At 46.0% G+C, this 15,477-nt stretch overlaps 1 protein-coding gene and 1 pseudogene across 1 annotated transcript in view; one reads left to right on the top strand and one right to left on the bottom strand.

Annotated features, from left to right (window-relative positions):
- Window positions 1-244: 244 nt before the first annotated feature.
- LOC102842936 lies at window positions 245-1,946 on the bottom strand (annotated as a pseudogene).
- A 6,171-nt stretch (window positions 1,947-8,117) lies between these two features.
- Window positions 8,118-15,477, top strand: part of OFD1 (oral-facial-digital syndrome 1) — a 46,598-nt gene continuing 39,238 nt past the window's right edge. The window contains exons 1-4 of the mRNA XM_006835695.1: window positions 8,118-8,213; window positions 9,364-9,564; window positions 12,464-12,532; window positions 12,619-12,649. Coding sequence (XP_006835758.1) covers window positions 8,121-8,213; window positions 9,364-9,564; window positions 12,464-12,532; window positions 12,619-12,649 — 394 coding nt within the window. The 5' untranslated portion in view covers window positions 8,118-8,120. The remainder of the gene's footprint in view (window positions 8,214-9,363; window positions 9,565-12,463; window positions 12,533-12,618; window positions 12,650-15,477) is intronic.

The raw sequence follows: 15,477 nt of genomic DNA, 5'->3' as shown, positions 1-15,477 counted from the left end.
GGGCTCTGCTAAGCACTTGCCATCTGACCTCCAGAGCATCTGAATTCTTGCCCTCAGGTATACTCTTCACCACCTTTCTCCCCCACTTCAGTCCTCTGACATCTGTGGGGAAGGGAAGGAAGGTGTCCGCCAATAGGAGGAAAGGGAAAGGTGTTCACGGTCAGCAATTTAATCTGTTTGTAGCAAGACTTGCAAATCCTGAGGCCTTCCAACACTGCCCTGAACCATAACATAAAAATAAAAATCAATGTTCCTGATTCTCTTATGTCATCCCCGTCACTAACAGAAGGTTACAGGCCATGAACCGGACACTCAGCACGTTGCTCATGTGCCCGGTGTAAATACCCACCAGCTCACTGGAGGAGCCGTCGGCTGGAGCACTGCAGTAAGTGTTCCTGATGTCCCAAATGCGCACAGAGTTGTCCATGGAGGCTGCTATCGGGGCTGAACGTAAGGCTGCTGTCGGGGTTGAACGTAAGGCTAGTGATGTTGTCCGTGTGGCCTCTCAACTTCAACCTCTGGTCCTTGCCAGCCGAGGCCAAGTACTTACCATTGGGAGAAAACGCCAGGGAAAACACAGGCCCTCGGTGGCTGGTGAAGAGCCTCACGGAGTTCCCCTGCTGAGTACTCCACAGCCGAATGGTCTTGTCAGTTGAACCGGTGGCTAAATAGTTAGAATGCAGATGGAATCGAACAGAGTCTACATCTGCCAGGTGCCCTGCATAGATTCTCAGAGGGCAAGTCCAGTTAAATGCAGTGAGGTCATAGGAGATACTGGCAAAGTATCAACTATAGGGGCTAATGTCCAGATCCCACACAGGGTAGGCATGTCCTTGGTACAGCACAGTGCTGGTGAAATTTCCGAGGTCCCAGTGTCTAATGGACTTGTCTTCAGAACAAGAGAGCAACCCTGAGCTGTCTGACAGGAACCTTGTTCTTTACCTGGGCCCACAATGTCCTCGCAATATCTTCATCTTTGTGCCCGCACTATCATCCTCATCCTCAAGAATGTCACAAGCCAAGCGGATGTGGGACACGTCTACTTGGTGGGGTGTGGCCTTTAACTGCTCAGATCGTAAGCTCCAAAGTTTTATACAAGAGTTGTTAAACCCAGCAGCAAGCAGGTTACTATCCAGGGCTATCTCTGTAGTGTTCAGCAGCTGCTCTGTGTTGTAGAAGGCATAAAAACCGATGGTAGTAAGTGAAGGAGGTCCGTCCTTGACTCGTTTAATGCTCTCTTGCAAGACCTCCAGGGCAGCCTCATTTTGCAGAATCGGGGTGGGCATGTCAGTGGGCTCTAAGCTACTGCTTTCACTATGTGAGGAGCTGCCGCTGGCATAGAGCTGAGAGTCTGTTCTCTTGGCAGGCTGCACGTCCAGGTGAATATGTAAGGAGAAGATTTTGCACAGGGCAGTATTGTTGTCACTTAGGAGGTAGCAGATGAAGTAGTTGTAGCTGTCTTCTTGGAGACGGACGACATATTTGTTAGCCAGGAGTGCTCGAAGTGTGAAGTTAGACAGGATGTCCTGGATGGTCTGTAGCTGCTCAATGACATCCTTCTGTAAAAACATTCCATGGAAGTGGCTGTAAAAACTCTCCACTGTGCTCTTTGGATTGTTCTGGACCAGGCTGAGATGGAGGTAGACAAAGAGAGGGAAGAGGACAGGCATCACTTCGTGACTGTGCTGGGAACCAGAATCTGTGAGGAAACTCTGTAACTGTCCAAACTGTACTTCATATTGCTGGGGCTCCACCTGGCAAGAGGCTGCAGACACTATGTTGGCACAACCGGCTTCTGACTGGACTATGATACTGGCTGCCATCTCTTCAGCAGTCTGTGACAGTTGCAGTCCTTGTTTTAGGGGGCCTTCTGAATCCACAAATTGTCGGCGTTTGAGGTAGGAGGATACTGCCATTTGAATCTGTTCTGTATGGACACGTTTCATGACTGAAAAATCCCAGGTGGCTTTGGTTTCCTCCTGCCGCCGCTGCCTCTGGGATGGGGCTTGCTTCCACCTCCCTTGTATATGCGACAGGTCCTCACTCTGACCACCAGCTCAGCCAGGCCCCCGCGCCATAAGTGCGGCGGCTCCAGGTGGCCGCTCCATGACTGACTGATGGGGCCACTTGGCCCTCCGGCCCAGCAATCTTTGAGACCAAAAGGAGGCTGGCATGCAGGAATGAAAGGCACGGCGGGCCCTGAAGGTCTCTACGGGCTGCCAAGGTTGCTAACTTGAAGGGTATGGTCAGGCGGCCCAGCAATGTTTGACACCAAAAGGAAAAGACCCAACATGAGCAGGCATGGGGGAAACATATGAAGAAAAACCAAAGGCCTTTTAAGCTATAATCAGTAAAAAACAGACAACAAAATAGAAAACCCACTGCCATCAAGGTGATTCTGACCCACAGCTACCCTAAAGAGGCTTTCTCAGACATAAACCTTTATAGCAGCCTCAATCTTCGTCCTGCAGAGCCCTGCTGACCTTGCGGTTAGCAGCCCTTGTTGTTGTTGTGAAGTGCTGTCGAGTCGATTCCGACCCATAGTGACCCTGTATAGGGTTTCTGAGGAGTAACTGGTGAGCTTGAACCGCCAATCTTGCAGTTCAACCAGCTTTGCAGTCTGGCGCATTAACCCACAGTGCCACACCAGGACCCCTTATACCTACCTTAACCAGTGCAAAAGCTGGGACCAAAGGGTAACTGCTTCAGGCATGCAGTACACAAGCAGATTAAGAGAATGCAGACCTGCTTCCTTCATTTTCTCACTTACAGGGAAGGGTTTCAGACAGCAAGGCTAGTCAGGTGACAAATCTCCAGACAGCTACATTAAGAAAGTATCTAGCAATTCAATTGCTCCAGGCCTTCAGGTCCCAACCAAGCATACAGCTGAGAATGACACACAGGACTGGGTAACTGCTAGCAGTGACATTTAGAAACCACGCTGAAGAGCTAGGTAGATGTGACTCCTATTTTCATCAACAGGAAAAACGCTGATCTGGGAGTCTGTAATTGATCATAGTTGGAGTGATTAAAGAGCCAACAGACAGATATATTAAATGTCTATATGTGGTAGCGTAGTGGTTACGAATCGCGCTGCTAACCTGAAGGTTGGCGATTCGAAACTGCCAGCGGTTCCGCGAGAGAAAGATGAGGCGTTCTGCTCCCATAAAGATTTACAGCCTCGGAAACCCTGTGTAGGGTCGCTATGAGTCGGAACCAACTCCACAGTTCTTAACAACAACATGTGGGGTTAGACTCCAGGGTTTTTAGGGGTAAATTAGCTCATTTAATACGATTCTGTTGGACAAAAATTGAGTGGATTATTAATGATTCATCTGTGTACTAATAATGGTTTCACTGAGAACAAGTCATGCCAAGCTGACATTTTGTTTTTTGAAGGAGAGATGCAAGCAGACAGAAGCCCCTTCACAGTATTCTGCGATCTACCTAAGAACTAGTATCCGTCGCCTGGATGGATGATAATATGCTTATAATCCTTCTAGAATGGCCCCATCTTGTTCACGCTGGGTAGCCCTGGAGCTACGACAGTGCCAGGGTTAGAGAGAACACAAGGCTGAATGAGGACTGGCTCAGAGCCAACTTGAGTGCTGATGCCCAAAGACCGTTAACTGAGTGTTGTGTGTCAATTTACAGCACGGGGCTTCTCCTGTTCAACATGTTCAATCAGCAACTTGGAAGATGGCAACTTATCAAATTCCGAGATAACAACATTGTAAGAAGGGCAAGGGTATTAGAAGACAGAAATCAAGATTCAGAAAGATGTCCACAGTCAGGAGAATTAGGTGCAATTAACCAGATAGAAATTAGGAGGATGAAAATGAAAGCTCAGTACAACCACACAAATGGATGAGGAAAAGCTAGTTTGAGCGTAGTTCACTTATGAGAATCCAAAGCTTTAATATTTGCTAGCTCACTACGAGACAGTATTCTGAGACGGTGGTTGAAAGAATTAAGCCAATTCTAGGCTGCATGAAGGCAGAAAGGGCCAATGTCCTCTTCACTAATATCTCTGGGGACAATACCTAGTTCTGGACATCACATTCTTATGGGATCAATAACTCTGAACTGTGTGTGTTGTGGAGAAGGCTGGGGTCTAGGCTAGGGAATGCTCTGGAAACAAGATAAGCAACTAAAGGAACTGGGGATGTTTAACAGGAAAAGAAAAGGCCTTGCCGGGGTGGTGGGGAACAGGACACAGCACAATCTATCTTTAAATATGACACACTGTCTAATGGAAAAGGGGTCTGACTAGGAGGGCAAATGGATTTCCTCTCTTGAGCGAATTCTAATCGATTGGTAGTGACCGCCAAGAGGCCAGTGCTGAGGATGATTCTCAGACTGAGTGCAGTCAGCAGGAATATGATCAACTATGTATGTCTGCTTGGCATTTGGGAAGGGGTAGTATTTGCTATCTCTGGATTTTTGGTGTTAAGTGCCGTAGAGTCAGTTCCAACTCACAGCAACCCTGTATAGGGTTTCCAAGGAGCGGCTGGTGAGCCTGAACCGCCAACCTTGCGGGTCAAGCTGACCTTGCAGTCCAGCGCGTTAACCCACAGTACCACACCAGGACTCGGATCTCTGGATTAGAAAGGCTTATGCTGACTCTCTGGTAGCGTAGTGGTTATGAATCGGGTTGCTAACCTCAGGGTCAGCAGTTCAAAACTACCAGCTGTTCCGTGGGAAAAAGATGAGGCTTTCTGCTCCCATAAAGATTTACAGCCTTGGAAACCCTGTACATGGTCGCTATGAGTCAGAACTGACTCCACGGCACATAACAACATTCTGATTCATGAATGCCTATGAAGTTGCAAGGAAATACACTTGGCTCATTGTCACCGAAATCTGTCTAATAATTAAAGAACTATCAAGCTGCCTTGTCAGAGGTTAAGTCCAGCCAACTTGTCACCACTTGAAGTATTTAAGGAGAGGCTGCAAGACAGAGTAATAGAGTAGAGCAACTCAAAGAACTGAGGGGTTCCTTCCAACTCCTAAGTATTGTAAGCTGCAGGTAAGCATAAGATGCAACTCAAGGACTCTCTTCCGAAGCCATGAGTTTTTCTAGCCATCTCTTTACACGCTCCTGACAGCAATGGTTTCATGTGTTCTATGGACCTGGGATGCAATCCTAAGCATAGGACATGCCTACTGCAAAGATGAAGAGCAGTCTGAATACTATGGTGCTCCATAGGATAAGCAGTGGACTGTGAAGCACAAGGTCAGCGGTTTGAGCCCACCAGCTGCTCCGAGAGAGACCCATGAGGCTTTCTGCTCCAGCAAAAGATTTAAAGTCTCAGAAACCCTATATAGGGTCACTATGAGCGGAAACAGACTACGTGGCACTTTAACAACAATGTAAAAACTGTCCATTCATATTAAAAACAACTCCCTCACCCCATGTGAGGTTATGCTAGCTCTGGAGAATATTTCACCTATTTAACCTTGGAACCAAAGACTGGTCAACAGGCACAACAGATGCCTTTAAACAGTATCTACAACATATTAGCATCTGCGTAGAATAGAGTTTTCATCGTTTAACTATTCTGTTCCAACGCCTTAAAGCTTCTCATCTCTAGGAGTCCTCCAATGCTCCAGGTGACTTTTCTCAACATTTATCAGCGAAGCTCTGCTCGAGTTGACTGGAGTCCTTGTTATTGCTCTTTTTCTCTCTTCGGGACTCACTGCTCGTCCTAATTCTGTGTATATAAAATCCTTACCCATCCTTCAAAGTCTCATCATTTCCTTCCTCATCCATACCTATTTCTCAACACCAACATGCAAAAGTTGGACAACAAATAAGGAACACCAAAGAAGGATTGAGGCATTTTTGAATTATGGTGTTGGCAAAAAATACTGAATATACCGTGAACGACCAGAAGAACAAACAAATCTGTCTTGGAAGAAGTATGGCCAGAATGTTCCTTAGAAGCCAGGATGGTGAGACCATCTCACATACTTTGGACATGTTATCAGGAGGAACCGGCCCTGGAGAAGGACATAATGCTTAATAAAGTACAGGATCAGCGAAAAGGAGGGAGACCCTCACCGGAATGGACGGACCCAGTGGTTGTAACAATGGGCTCATACAGAATGATTGTTGAGGAGGGGGTGCAGGACCCCGCAGCATTTCATTCTGTTGTGCATAGGACCACTAAGAATCAGAGCGGACTTGAGGACACCTAACACCACCACCAGTGAGCTCTGGTAGCATAGTGCTTACGAATCGCGCTGAGAACCTTATGGTCAGCAGTTCAAAACTACCAGCCGCTCCACGGGAGAAAGATGAGGCGTTTTGCTCCCGTAAAGATGTATAGCCTCAGAAACCCTGTACAGGGTTGCTATAAGTCGGAACCGACTCCTTGGCACACAGCCGCCGCCGCCGCCGCCGCCACCACCACCACCACCCCCACCACCACCCTACAGTGCTCTCCACATATGAAGCCCTGTCACTCTAGATGCCTCTTTAAGACTTTACCCTTTTCAGGGCCAGGCATCAAAACTCATTGTCCTCTTCTCTCAGGCTGTGCACAAAGCAGACGTTATGGACAAAGCAGATTTTGTCCACCTATGACAGATCATTTATACCTACAGCTCACCACTGCGGAGAGGGTCCTGCATTTCTAACTCCTGTGCTCACTTTCCCCGGTTCTGGGAGGCTCTCCTTTCTGCCCACCACACCAATCCTATCCATCAAGTTTGTGACGAAGTCACAATTTCTCCGCAGAGATGTCCCTGGTCGGTTTTATCTTTGACCCCCTTTTTTTTTTTCCCTCCCGAATTCTTTACTCAGGCTACAAAACATTTTAGTTCTTATCCAGTTCTCTGGCAGTGACGGGATGTTACCATCCGTTAGATCGGTTCCTTTTCTTTCTAATATTGAAGCACTTTGGGAGCGAGGCTCACCTTTATCTTTCTCACAGCACGAACAACGGTGGGTACTGGATAAAGTGAGGCTCAGTGGTTCTCAACTAAGGGAGTGATTCTGCCCTCCAGAAGATACTTGAAAATGTCTGGAAACATTTGTGGTTTTCACAAGGGGTGTGTGTGTGTAACTGCAACTGTCATTTAGAGGGCAGAGGTGAAGGATACTGCTAAATATCCTACAATGCACAGGACAGCCCCTAAGAACACCGAATCATCCGGCCTGGATGGCAATAGTGGCGCGGTTAAGATACCTTGGCTGAGATGCACGAGCCGGTACGAGCTTGCGGTTGAAACGCGGTGTAGACCGGCTCCGCGAGCTATGCCAGGGTCAGCGGGCCAGAATTAGGTCGGTTCGGTCGTGCTGCCCAGGGGCTGCCCCAAGCCGAGACATGGTGGAAGGACAAGTGCACCACTTTCATCAGGCGGGTTCGGGATAGCCTCCCAAAGCCCCGAGCGCCTGTTCCACGCCCCGAGTCATTTCATTCCTACCTGCAGTAGCCGGACAGCAGAGGCGCCCAGATTTCGCCACGGAGTTTCGCAACAATCCTCGCGACTTTCGGTTATTGTGATCTCGCGAGATGAGGGCGGGGTTCCGGCAGAAGAAGCACAGCTGGGCGCATGCGCCTTAGCATCCTAAGCGCCGGCGCTCACTGTGGCGGGTTTCTGGCTGGGAAGGGCTGGGTACCGTGTGAACAGTGAGAACTCCCCGAACTGCCCTCCCTGCTCCTGTATTCCCACTCCTCGTCCGCCCTCCAGCTGCTTTTGAGGGTCGCTGTTGGGTCACCACCCCGCCCACCACCGCGGAGAAAGGAAATGCGCATTCTTGACCGAGTCCTTAGTTCGAAGCATGAGGCAGAGCATTCCATCCCCTCGTTCTTTCCTGGCCTCCGGGACAATGGAGGGCTTTGAGGGCCGAGATGCCCTCCGCGACCACCGGGGCCTGGGCCTAGGAATTGAGCTGCGGGGGGTGGGCACGGCGGGCAGAAGCACACACCAGATGGCACAGGTAGATCCCGCGCCCCTCACTGGCACACTGGCGGAAGTGAAGCCTTTTGTTTACGTTCGTTAAACTCCTTTCCTGGTTGGGCCACTTCTAGTTCCCCTGGATGCTACATCCAGTGTTCAGAATTTCCTGGCTCACCAGGTAACCGGCGCCACATTTTCTCTTCCAGGCCCCTATGCCTTCCAAATCTGTCGTGTTGAGTCAAGATGAGCTGCGCAAAAGGCTGTACCAGACGTTTAAGGATCGAGGTATCCTGGACACGCTCAAGGTATCAGCTTCAGGGTCTATGTGTTGCCTTAACTGTTGTAACCTACACCAGATTGTCACCATTCAGAGCCATCCAGATTTTGAGTATTCAAAACAGTCCGATAAGCAGCTTGTCCTGGTGAATTACATTACGAATTGGGCTGCGAACCTTAAGGTCAGCGGTTCAAAACTACCAGCCGCTCCGCGGGAGAAAGATGAGGCTTTCTACTCCCGTAAGGATTTACACCCTCGGAAACCCTGTACAGGGTCGCTATGGGTCGGAACCGACTCGACGGCACTTAACAACAACAACAAATGTTTTGTGATAACCCGTTGCTGCCAATCTAGGACAGAATAGGACTATTTGTTCTTTCTGCCAAGGAGCTCTGGTAGCATAGTGGTTACGAATCAGGCTGTTAACCTCAGGGTCAGCAGTTTGAGACTACCAGCTGTTCCGCCGGAGAAAGATGAGGCTTTCTGCTCCCATAAAAATGTATAGCCTCGGAAACCCTGTACAGGGTCGCTATGAGTCAGAACCGACTCCAGGGCACATAACCAACTCCCCCCCCCCCATTCTTTCTCCCACTGAGTGCTTAACCTACTTTGCCTTCATGTTCCTTGTGTGAGGGGTCTTCAAAAAGTTCCTGCAAAAATTGAATGAAAAGAGAATGGAATTTTGCTACAGACTTTTTGAAGCCCCTTCTCATACATGTGAAAGTGCACCTTACTAAGCTGCCTTTGGGTTTGCTAATTGCTCATGCAGGTGTTACTTCCCTTTTGGGAACCCAGCTTTAGTTTAACCCATATGCCCAATAAACTGATTTGACCCAGTGTTCTTTTGATAACCTCCAGCCCCCCACTGAAATGTGATGTGGTGACTGGTTGCTTTCCTATCCTTGCTATCCTGATCCTAAATGACTGATATGGGCTCGTAGGCAAACGCACAAGGGTTCCCTGGGATGCTGGTGAAAAGTTTTGTGCAGAATCCCTAAGAGTTGCTGGTCTCACAGGTTGAGACAGTGTGCAGGGCAGAGTCCTGACTTGGCCGTGGACCTAGATCCCGCCTGGAAATCAAAGGAAGGATTCTGTTCAATGTGACTGATGTGTATACCTAGTGAAACAATCCTGCTGACAACGTTTTCCCTCCTTTCTTTCTTTTTGGGGGGAGCTAGACACAACTTCGAAACCAGCTTATTCATGAATTGATGCGGCCTGTTTTGAGTGGCGAGCTGAAGCCCCAGTCAATTCCAGTGGAAGGGAGCGCCCTCTTAATAGGCGCTTCCAACTCTTTGGTGGCGAATCACTTACAAAGATGTGGCTACGAGTATTCACTTTCTGTTTTCTATCCAGAAAGCGGTTTAGCTAAAGAAAAGGTAAAGTTATCCCATTTCTATATTTGAATTTCCTCCTAACAGTTTCTTTTTCTGGTATTAGTAAAGCGCTCCTGGACTGGCTAAGTCCATTTCTGATTTCTCTCTAACTTCATGTCAGACATGCTTCTACTATACGTTGTTGTTGTTGTTATTATGTGCCATCAATTTGGTTCTGACTCAGAGCAACACTTTATAGGGCTTCTGAGGAGCAACTGGTGGGTTGAACTGCTGACCTTCCAGTTAGCAGTCCAGTGCTTATGCAACATTGCCATGCCAAGAGGCTCGTATTTGTTAGCTGCTCTAACAAATGACTAATACACTTCATTTTTGTTAGTTCCCTGCTATCTCCATGAGTGTTCTGTAAAGTATGGATGCATAGAATCAGTGAATGCTTTGGACTAGAATTGACCTTCCACTCTGCATAATCAAATACAAATCATAGCTATCATTTATATTGAACATCTGTGGCACTGTAGGATCAGCACTAGACTGCTAACCGCAAGGTTGATGGCTCAAATCCACCAGCTGCTCCTCAGAAAGCCTATACAGGGTCACAATGAGTTGGAACCTACTCAACAGCACTTAAACCACAACAACCTGTGCTTGGCATACTACAGGTGTATTGTGTGTAACACATAAGGAGCCACACTCAGGAGGTGAGGTGACTTGGCCAAGACCATACAACATGTAAGTGCTCGAGCAGGCAGTAAATCGAGATCTCTACAGTGTGCTGCAGTCTCTTCAGACATTTCCCTTTGTATTTACATAAGAGAAATGAGAGCTACATAATTTTTTAGAATTCTATCAATTTCACAGGTATTAAAACAGATGTTTTCGATTTTACTGCTTTTTCTCTTTGAACATATGAGTATTATAAACCAGAAACAAACCAGTTGCCATCAAGTTGCTTCTGATTCCTGGTGACCCCATATGATTTTCAACGACTGGTTTTTAGAAGTGGATTACTAGGCTTTTCCTACAGGGATCCTCTGCATCGATTCCAACCTCCAACTTTTTTGGTTAGCAGCTGAGCTCATTAACGGATTTACCATAAAATGTACATTGTTGTTGTTGTGAAATGCTGTTAAGTCGGTTCCGACCCATAGTGATCCTCTATAGGGTTTCTGAGGAGTGACTGGTGAGCTTGAACCGCCAACCTTGCAGTTCAAACTGATTTTCAGTCTGGCACATTAATCCACAGCGCCACACTAGGACTCCGAAATGTACATAGTAGTTACATTTTATTATTTTGAAGGCAGAGTAAATTTCCGTTACTCTTTTCAAAAAGAAAAACACTAGTAATGAATGAAAACTGAAAATGTAAATATGCTATATTTCTTCATTATCAAAATGTAGTCAACCTTAGAAATTCTTCTGTGGTCCATCAGTCTCTTAAGTTTCTAATTACGTTTTACAATTTTACTTGTTGTATGAGTCCTGGTGTGGCACTGTGGGCTAATGCATCAGACTGCAAAGTCGTTAGAACTGCAAGGTCGGTGGTTCAAGCTCACCAGCTGTTCCTTGGAAACCCTCTACAGGGTTGCTATGGGTTGGAATTGACTCAACGACACTTAACAACAACAAATGAGTAATAGTCAATTTTATCAGTATTATAGCAGTAATTGTGCAGCCTTCAGTAACTCAGCTGGTAAAGCAGAGGACTTGTAGGCAGCATGCATGTGGCTATCCTTAGGTCGCTGGTTCGATTCTGGCTTGAAGGAAGTGTGTGACACTGGTGTGGTGCTGTAGGATAAGAACTGGACTCCTCACCACAAGAACGGTGGTTCAAGCCCACCAGCAATTCTTAAGACACCTTATACAGGGTTGCTATGAGTTGAAACCGCCTCAACAGCATTTAACAACAACACTAATATAAAATGCCATTAAAGTATTTCTTTAAAGGAAACAAGTTGAGAACAAATTAAATTAGTGTTCTCAGGGTAGACATGGTCAATGATACGCACTGTAAAAGAAACAAGTATTAAGCATTTAAAACCCTGTTCGTTAGGGTTTCCAAGACCGTGAATCTTTGTGGGAGCAGACAGCTTTCATCTTTCTCGTATGGAGAGGCTGGTGGATTTGAACTGACGATCTTGTGGTTCACAGCCCAATGCTTAACCCACTCTGCCGCCAAGGTTCCTTGTATTAAGAATTGTTGTATTAAGTATAGCTATTCAAAATGTTTGTTTAAAGATATTTTAGTCATTGATACTTGTAAAGACAGTAAACATTCAGTTTATTTGCATTTCAAAACAGTAAGTTGAAAGACCTTGGAACTCACTCATGTACTCACTGGTTCATAAGATAGTCCTTGTTGTCATCTATGAGACATTAACTACTTTCGTCATTTCTGTGGGGCATGTAAGCTTTGTGAAATATTTGGAGATAAATGATGTGATTGAAGATCCCTGGTGGCTTGGTGGTTAAAGCACTTCACTGCTAACCCATAGGTTGACAGTTCGAACCCACCAGGTGCTCCATGGGAAAGCGATGTGGCAGTCTGCCCCTATAACGATTGCCAGCCTTGAAAACCCTCTGAAGCAGTGCTGTGTTCTATAGGGTCGCTCTGAGTCAGGATCGACGTGACAGCAATGGGTTAATTCTGTGATCCAGAAACAGATTTTATGTTTTTGACCTCAGTGTGTTTACTGTAGTTTGTCTAGCACTACTAGAAAGAGGGACCCCTGGTGTGCCGCTGTAGGATCAGTTCAGACTCACCAGCTGCTCCTCAGAAACCTATATGGGGTTGCTATGACAACACGTAACAACAACTAAAACGACCTTTGATGTTGCATTATTTAATTGGAAGCATGATTATTAATCTCAAAATGTACTGATTTGTCATTTAAATCTCAGTGTGAAAATATGTCTACTTAATTCTTTTTTTTTTTTTCTTAAGGTGTTTTCTATGCAGGATATGTTACAACTCATTAAAATTCACCCTGCGTCCAGTCTCTACAAATCACTGGTAGGACCAGTTAGTTCTTGTAAGCTGCTTGATTTGCTCATTGTAACAGAATAGTTGAATAAAGATGAAATGTTTTCTTTTAACAGATTTCCGGATTTGAACAAGAAAACCAAAAAGGTAGGTGCCTTCCCCCTTATAGAGAATAGCAAGATTTTTGTCCTGGTCATGTACTTGTTCCGATGAAAGCATGAAACCAATGACTTTTAGGAGGAAGGTTGGAAATTTAATAGGAAATAAATCATTTGATTTTCCTTCCATTAATAACTTACCTTTTAACTAAACAAAGCAATCCATTCTTCTGTTGTCTTGACAAATGGAGATCATTTTCCCCAAATGTCCATCTTTTAAATAACCCTTAGACACTAAAATGGGGTCCTGTGTAGGATAAGCACTGGACTGCTTACCACAAGGTCAAACCCACCAGTCACTGCCTGGAAACCCTATTCCAGCATTGCTCTGAATCAGAACCAACTTGATGGCACTTTAACAACAGCAGATAATATAAACAGACGGAAAGGAACTCTGTGGAAATACCCACTGTTCATTGTATTAATATTAATGAAAGAATGGATTGCCTGGTCTGGTCAGTTACAAGTGCTATTATTGCTGTTTTTATTCAAAAGTGTTTATTAGTGTAAGTTCCTTCATTTGGGCCTTGATGATAAGCTTTCAGGAGTCCATCACTACGGTGAGCTGGAATTGTAAACAAGCAAGATGGCCCTCCTTAGGTGGCTGGATCGGCTCGGCTCCGTCGTCGTAGTGCAGTACTGTCTGGCCATGAAAAGGAATGTGCTTTCCAGGCATTTCTAAATATAAATGGATCTTAAATGCATAGCGTGGAAAAGAAGCCAATCTGAATAGGCCGTATACTGCAGGATTCCACTAAGAGGACATTCTGGAAAAGGCAGAACCGTAGAGAGTAAACCCGTCAGTGATTGCCGGAGACTTAGGTGTGGGAGATTAATAGGTGAAGCCCAGGGGAGCTGTGTAAATTCTGTAGGAGACTATGATGGTGAGATCCATGCCACTATACATTTGTTAACACCCAGAGAACTTAACAGCGCAAAAAGTGAGCCTTGTTGTGGTGTGCTGTCGAGTCAGTTTGGACTAATAGTGACCCTGTATAGGGTATGTATGCAGGTTTAGGAGGTCAGGTGACCAGGGCAGAATGCAGACAGTGACACAACAATCTAACCCTATTACAGATGTGGGCCATCACCTCATTGAAGGGGGCTGCGGGAAAGGCACTCTACTCTGCTAACTAACCTTGAAAATGAGTGAGAGCTGTTAGGAACTCATATAAGCACTGTGCTCTAGTTAATCAAGTAGTTTCCCTGGGGTTGCTGGCTCACAGGTCTGAAACCACTATCTATATATGTGTATGGCATGGAACAATTCAGTATACAGAAGACAGGTGGTGGGGCCATGTTTCTCACTATTGTTCAGTAAGCAAGGAGAGGAGGCTAGAATGATCTATGTGGTGATGGATTTGAGTTGGAGACATCAGTATGAACTCATGTTTAGCTTAATGGAGATACGAGCAGCTGTGTATAGACATATGTATGGCCTGTGTACATACGCACATAGATTTCCTTGAACTGTCAGCTGAGAGGAATTGAGGAATTGGCATCCTAGGAACAGTGAGCACATACTCTTGGTTCCATTAGAAAGAACCAGGGCTCCTTGGAGAAATGGCTGATTCTAGGGCAGACAGAAGATGAGCCTAGAACCTCTTGTAGAGCCTGAATGTAAGGAAGTGTTGTAAACACACACATACCCAAACATCCACTGAGAGAGCCCCTAATAGCCAAAGCAGAAACAATTCGAGCAACAAAAACCAGTATTGGATTATAGGTATAAAGTCACTGTGAATCCAAGTGATATGAATGCGTGCATAAATGAACACATGAGGGAGATAGACAAATCCTTAGGGAGGTGTGTGGGTGTGTGTGTTTGTGTTTGTGTTGGGAGACTGTGGAGGGGAATTGGAACCCATTAGGAGCCTGGGGGATAGCTGGGTGGTAGAGCACATAGTGAAGATTGTCTACTAACTGTAGGGTCATCTGCAACATGCTTGCCTTCTCTGCATAGGGAGACAAACATTTTGCAGATAAACATTTGACCTCACCAAAACGGCAGAAAGGGGAGGCTGAACTGCTAGGTCAAGTGGAAAAGGTGAACTACCGGAAGAATGAGACCAAGAATTGCAAATAGAACAAAATGGAAAACCACATTTTATGTCTACGTTAAAACCAAACAAACAACACCCACTGCTGTCAAGTCAAGTCCATGTCATAGTGACCCAAGGACAGAGGAGAACTGCCCCATAGGGTTTCCGAGGCTGTCATCTTTATGGAAGCTGATGGCCACAGCTTTCTCCCGTAGCCCACTGCCCCCCACCCCCCAGGGCTCCATCCCATGGGCATTAGTACTGGTGTGATGACAGGTCAGTTAAGGGATTTTAGCAGCAACTTGAGCAGTTCTTGCAGCATGCAGAAAGCAAAGAAAAGACAAAACTAAAGTGAAAGAAGACAAAGGAAACAGGCAAAGATGTCACAGACAGATCACATATATGGGTTGTTGTGTGCCATCGAGTTGGTTCTGATTCATAGTGACCCTGTATGAGGTTTCTGGAGAGTGGCTGGTGGATTGTGTATAGCAGTTCAGTGCTTAACTCTACAGCACCACACCAGGACTCTAACATATGGGAAGTTTCCCAAGCTGAAGAAAGGTTTATATTTATGGATTAGAAGGGGAAATCTGTGCTTCTAGGCAAAAATCAATGAACACAGACACATTCTCAAACTCAGATATTAATGAGTCAAAAACTTTGTAAGTTCTGCACACACTGAACTCCTCACCTCAAGGTCTACACTTCAAACCTACCAGCCACTCCTCGGAAACCCTATACATGTCCACTACGAGTCAGAACTACTCAATGGCAC

Source organism: Chrysochloris asiatica, unplaced genomic scaffold, assembly GCF_000296735.1.
Source record: "Chrysochloris asiatica unplaced genomic scaffold, ChrAsi1.0 scaffold00018, whole genome shotgun sequence".
In the NCBI taxonomy this organism is placed as follows: Eukaryota; Metazoa; Chordata; class Mammalia; order Afrosoricida; family Chrysochloridae; genus Chrysochloris; species Chrysochloris asiatica.
This window is presented reverse-complemented; position numbering and strand designations above follow the sequence as displayed.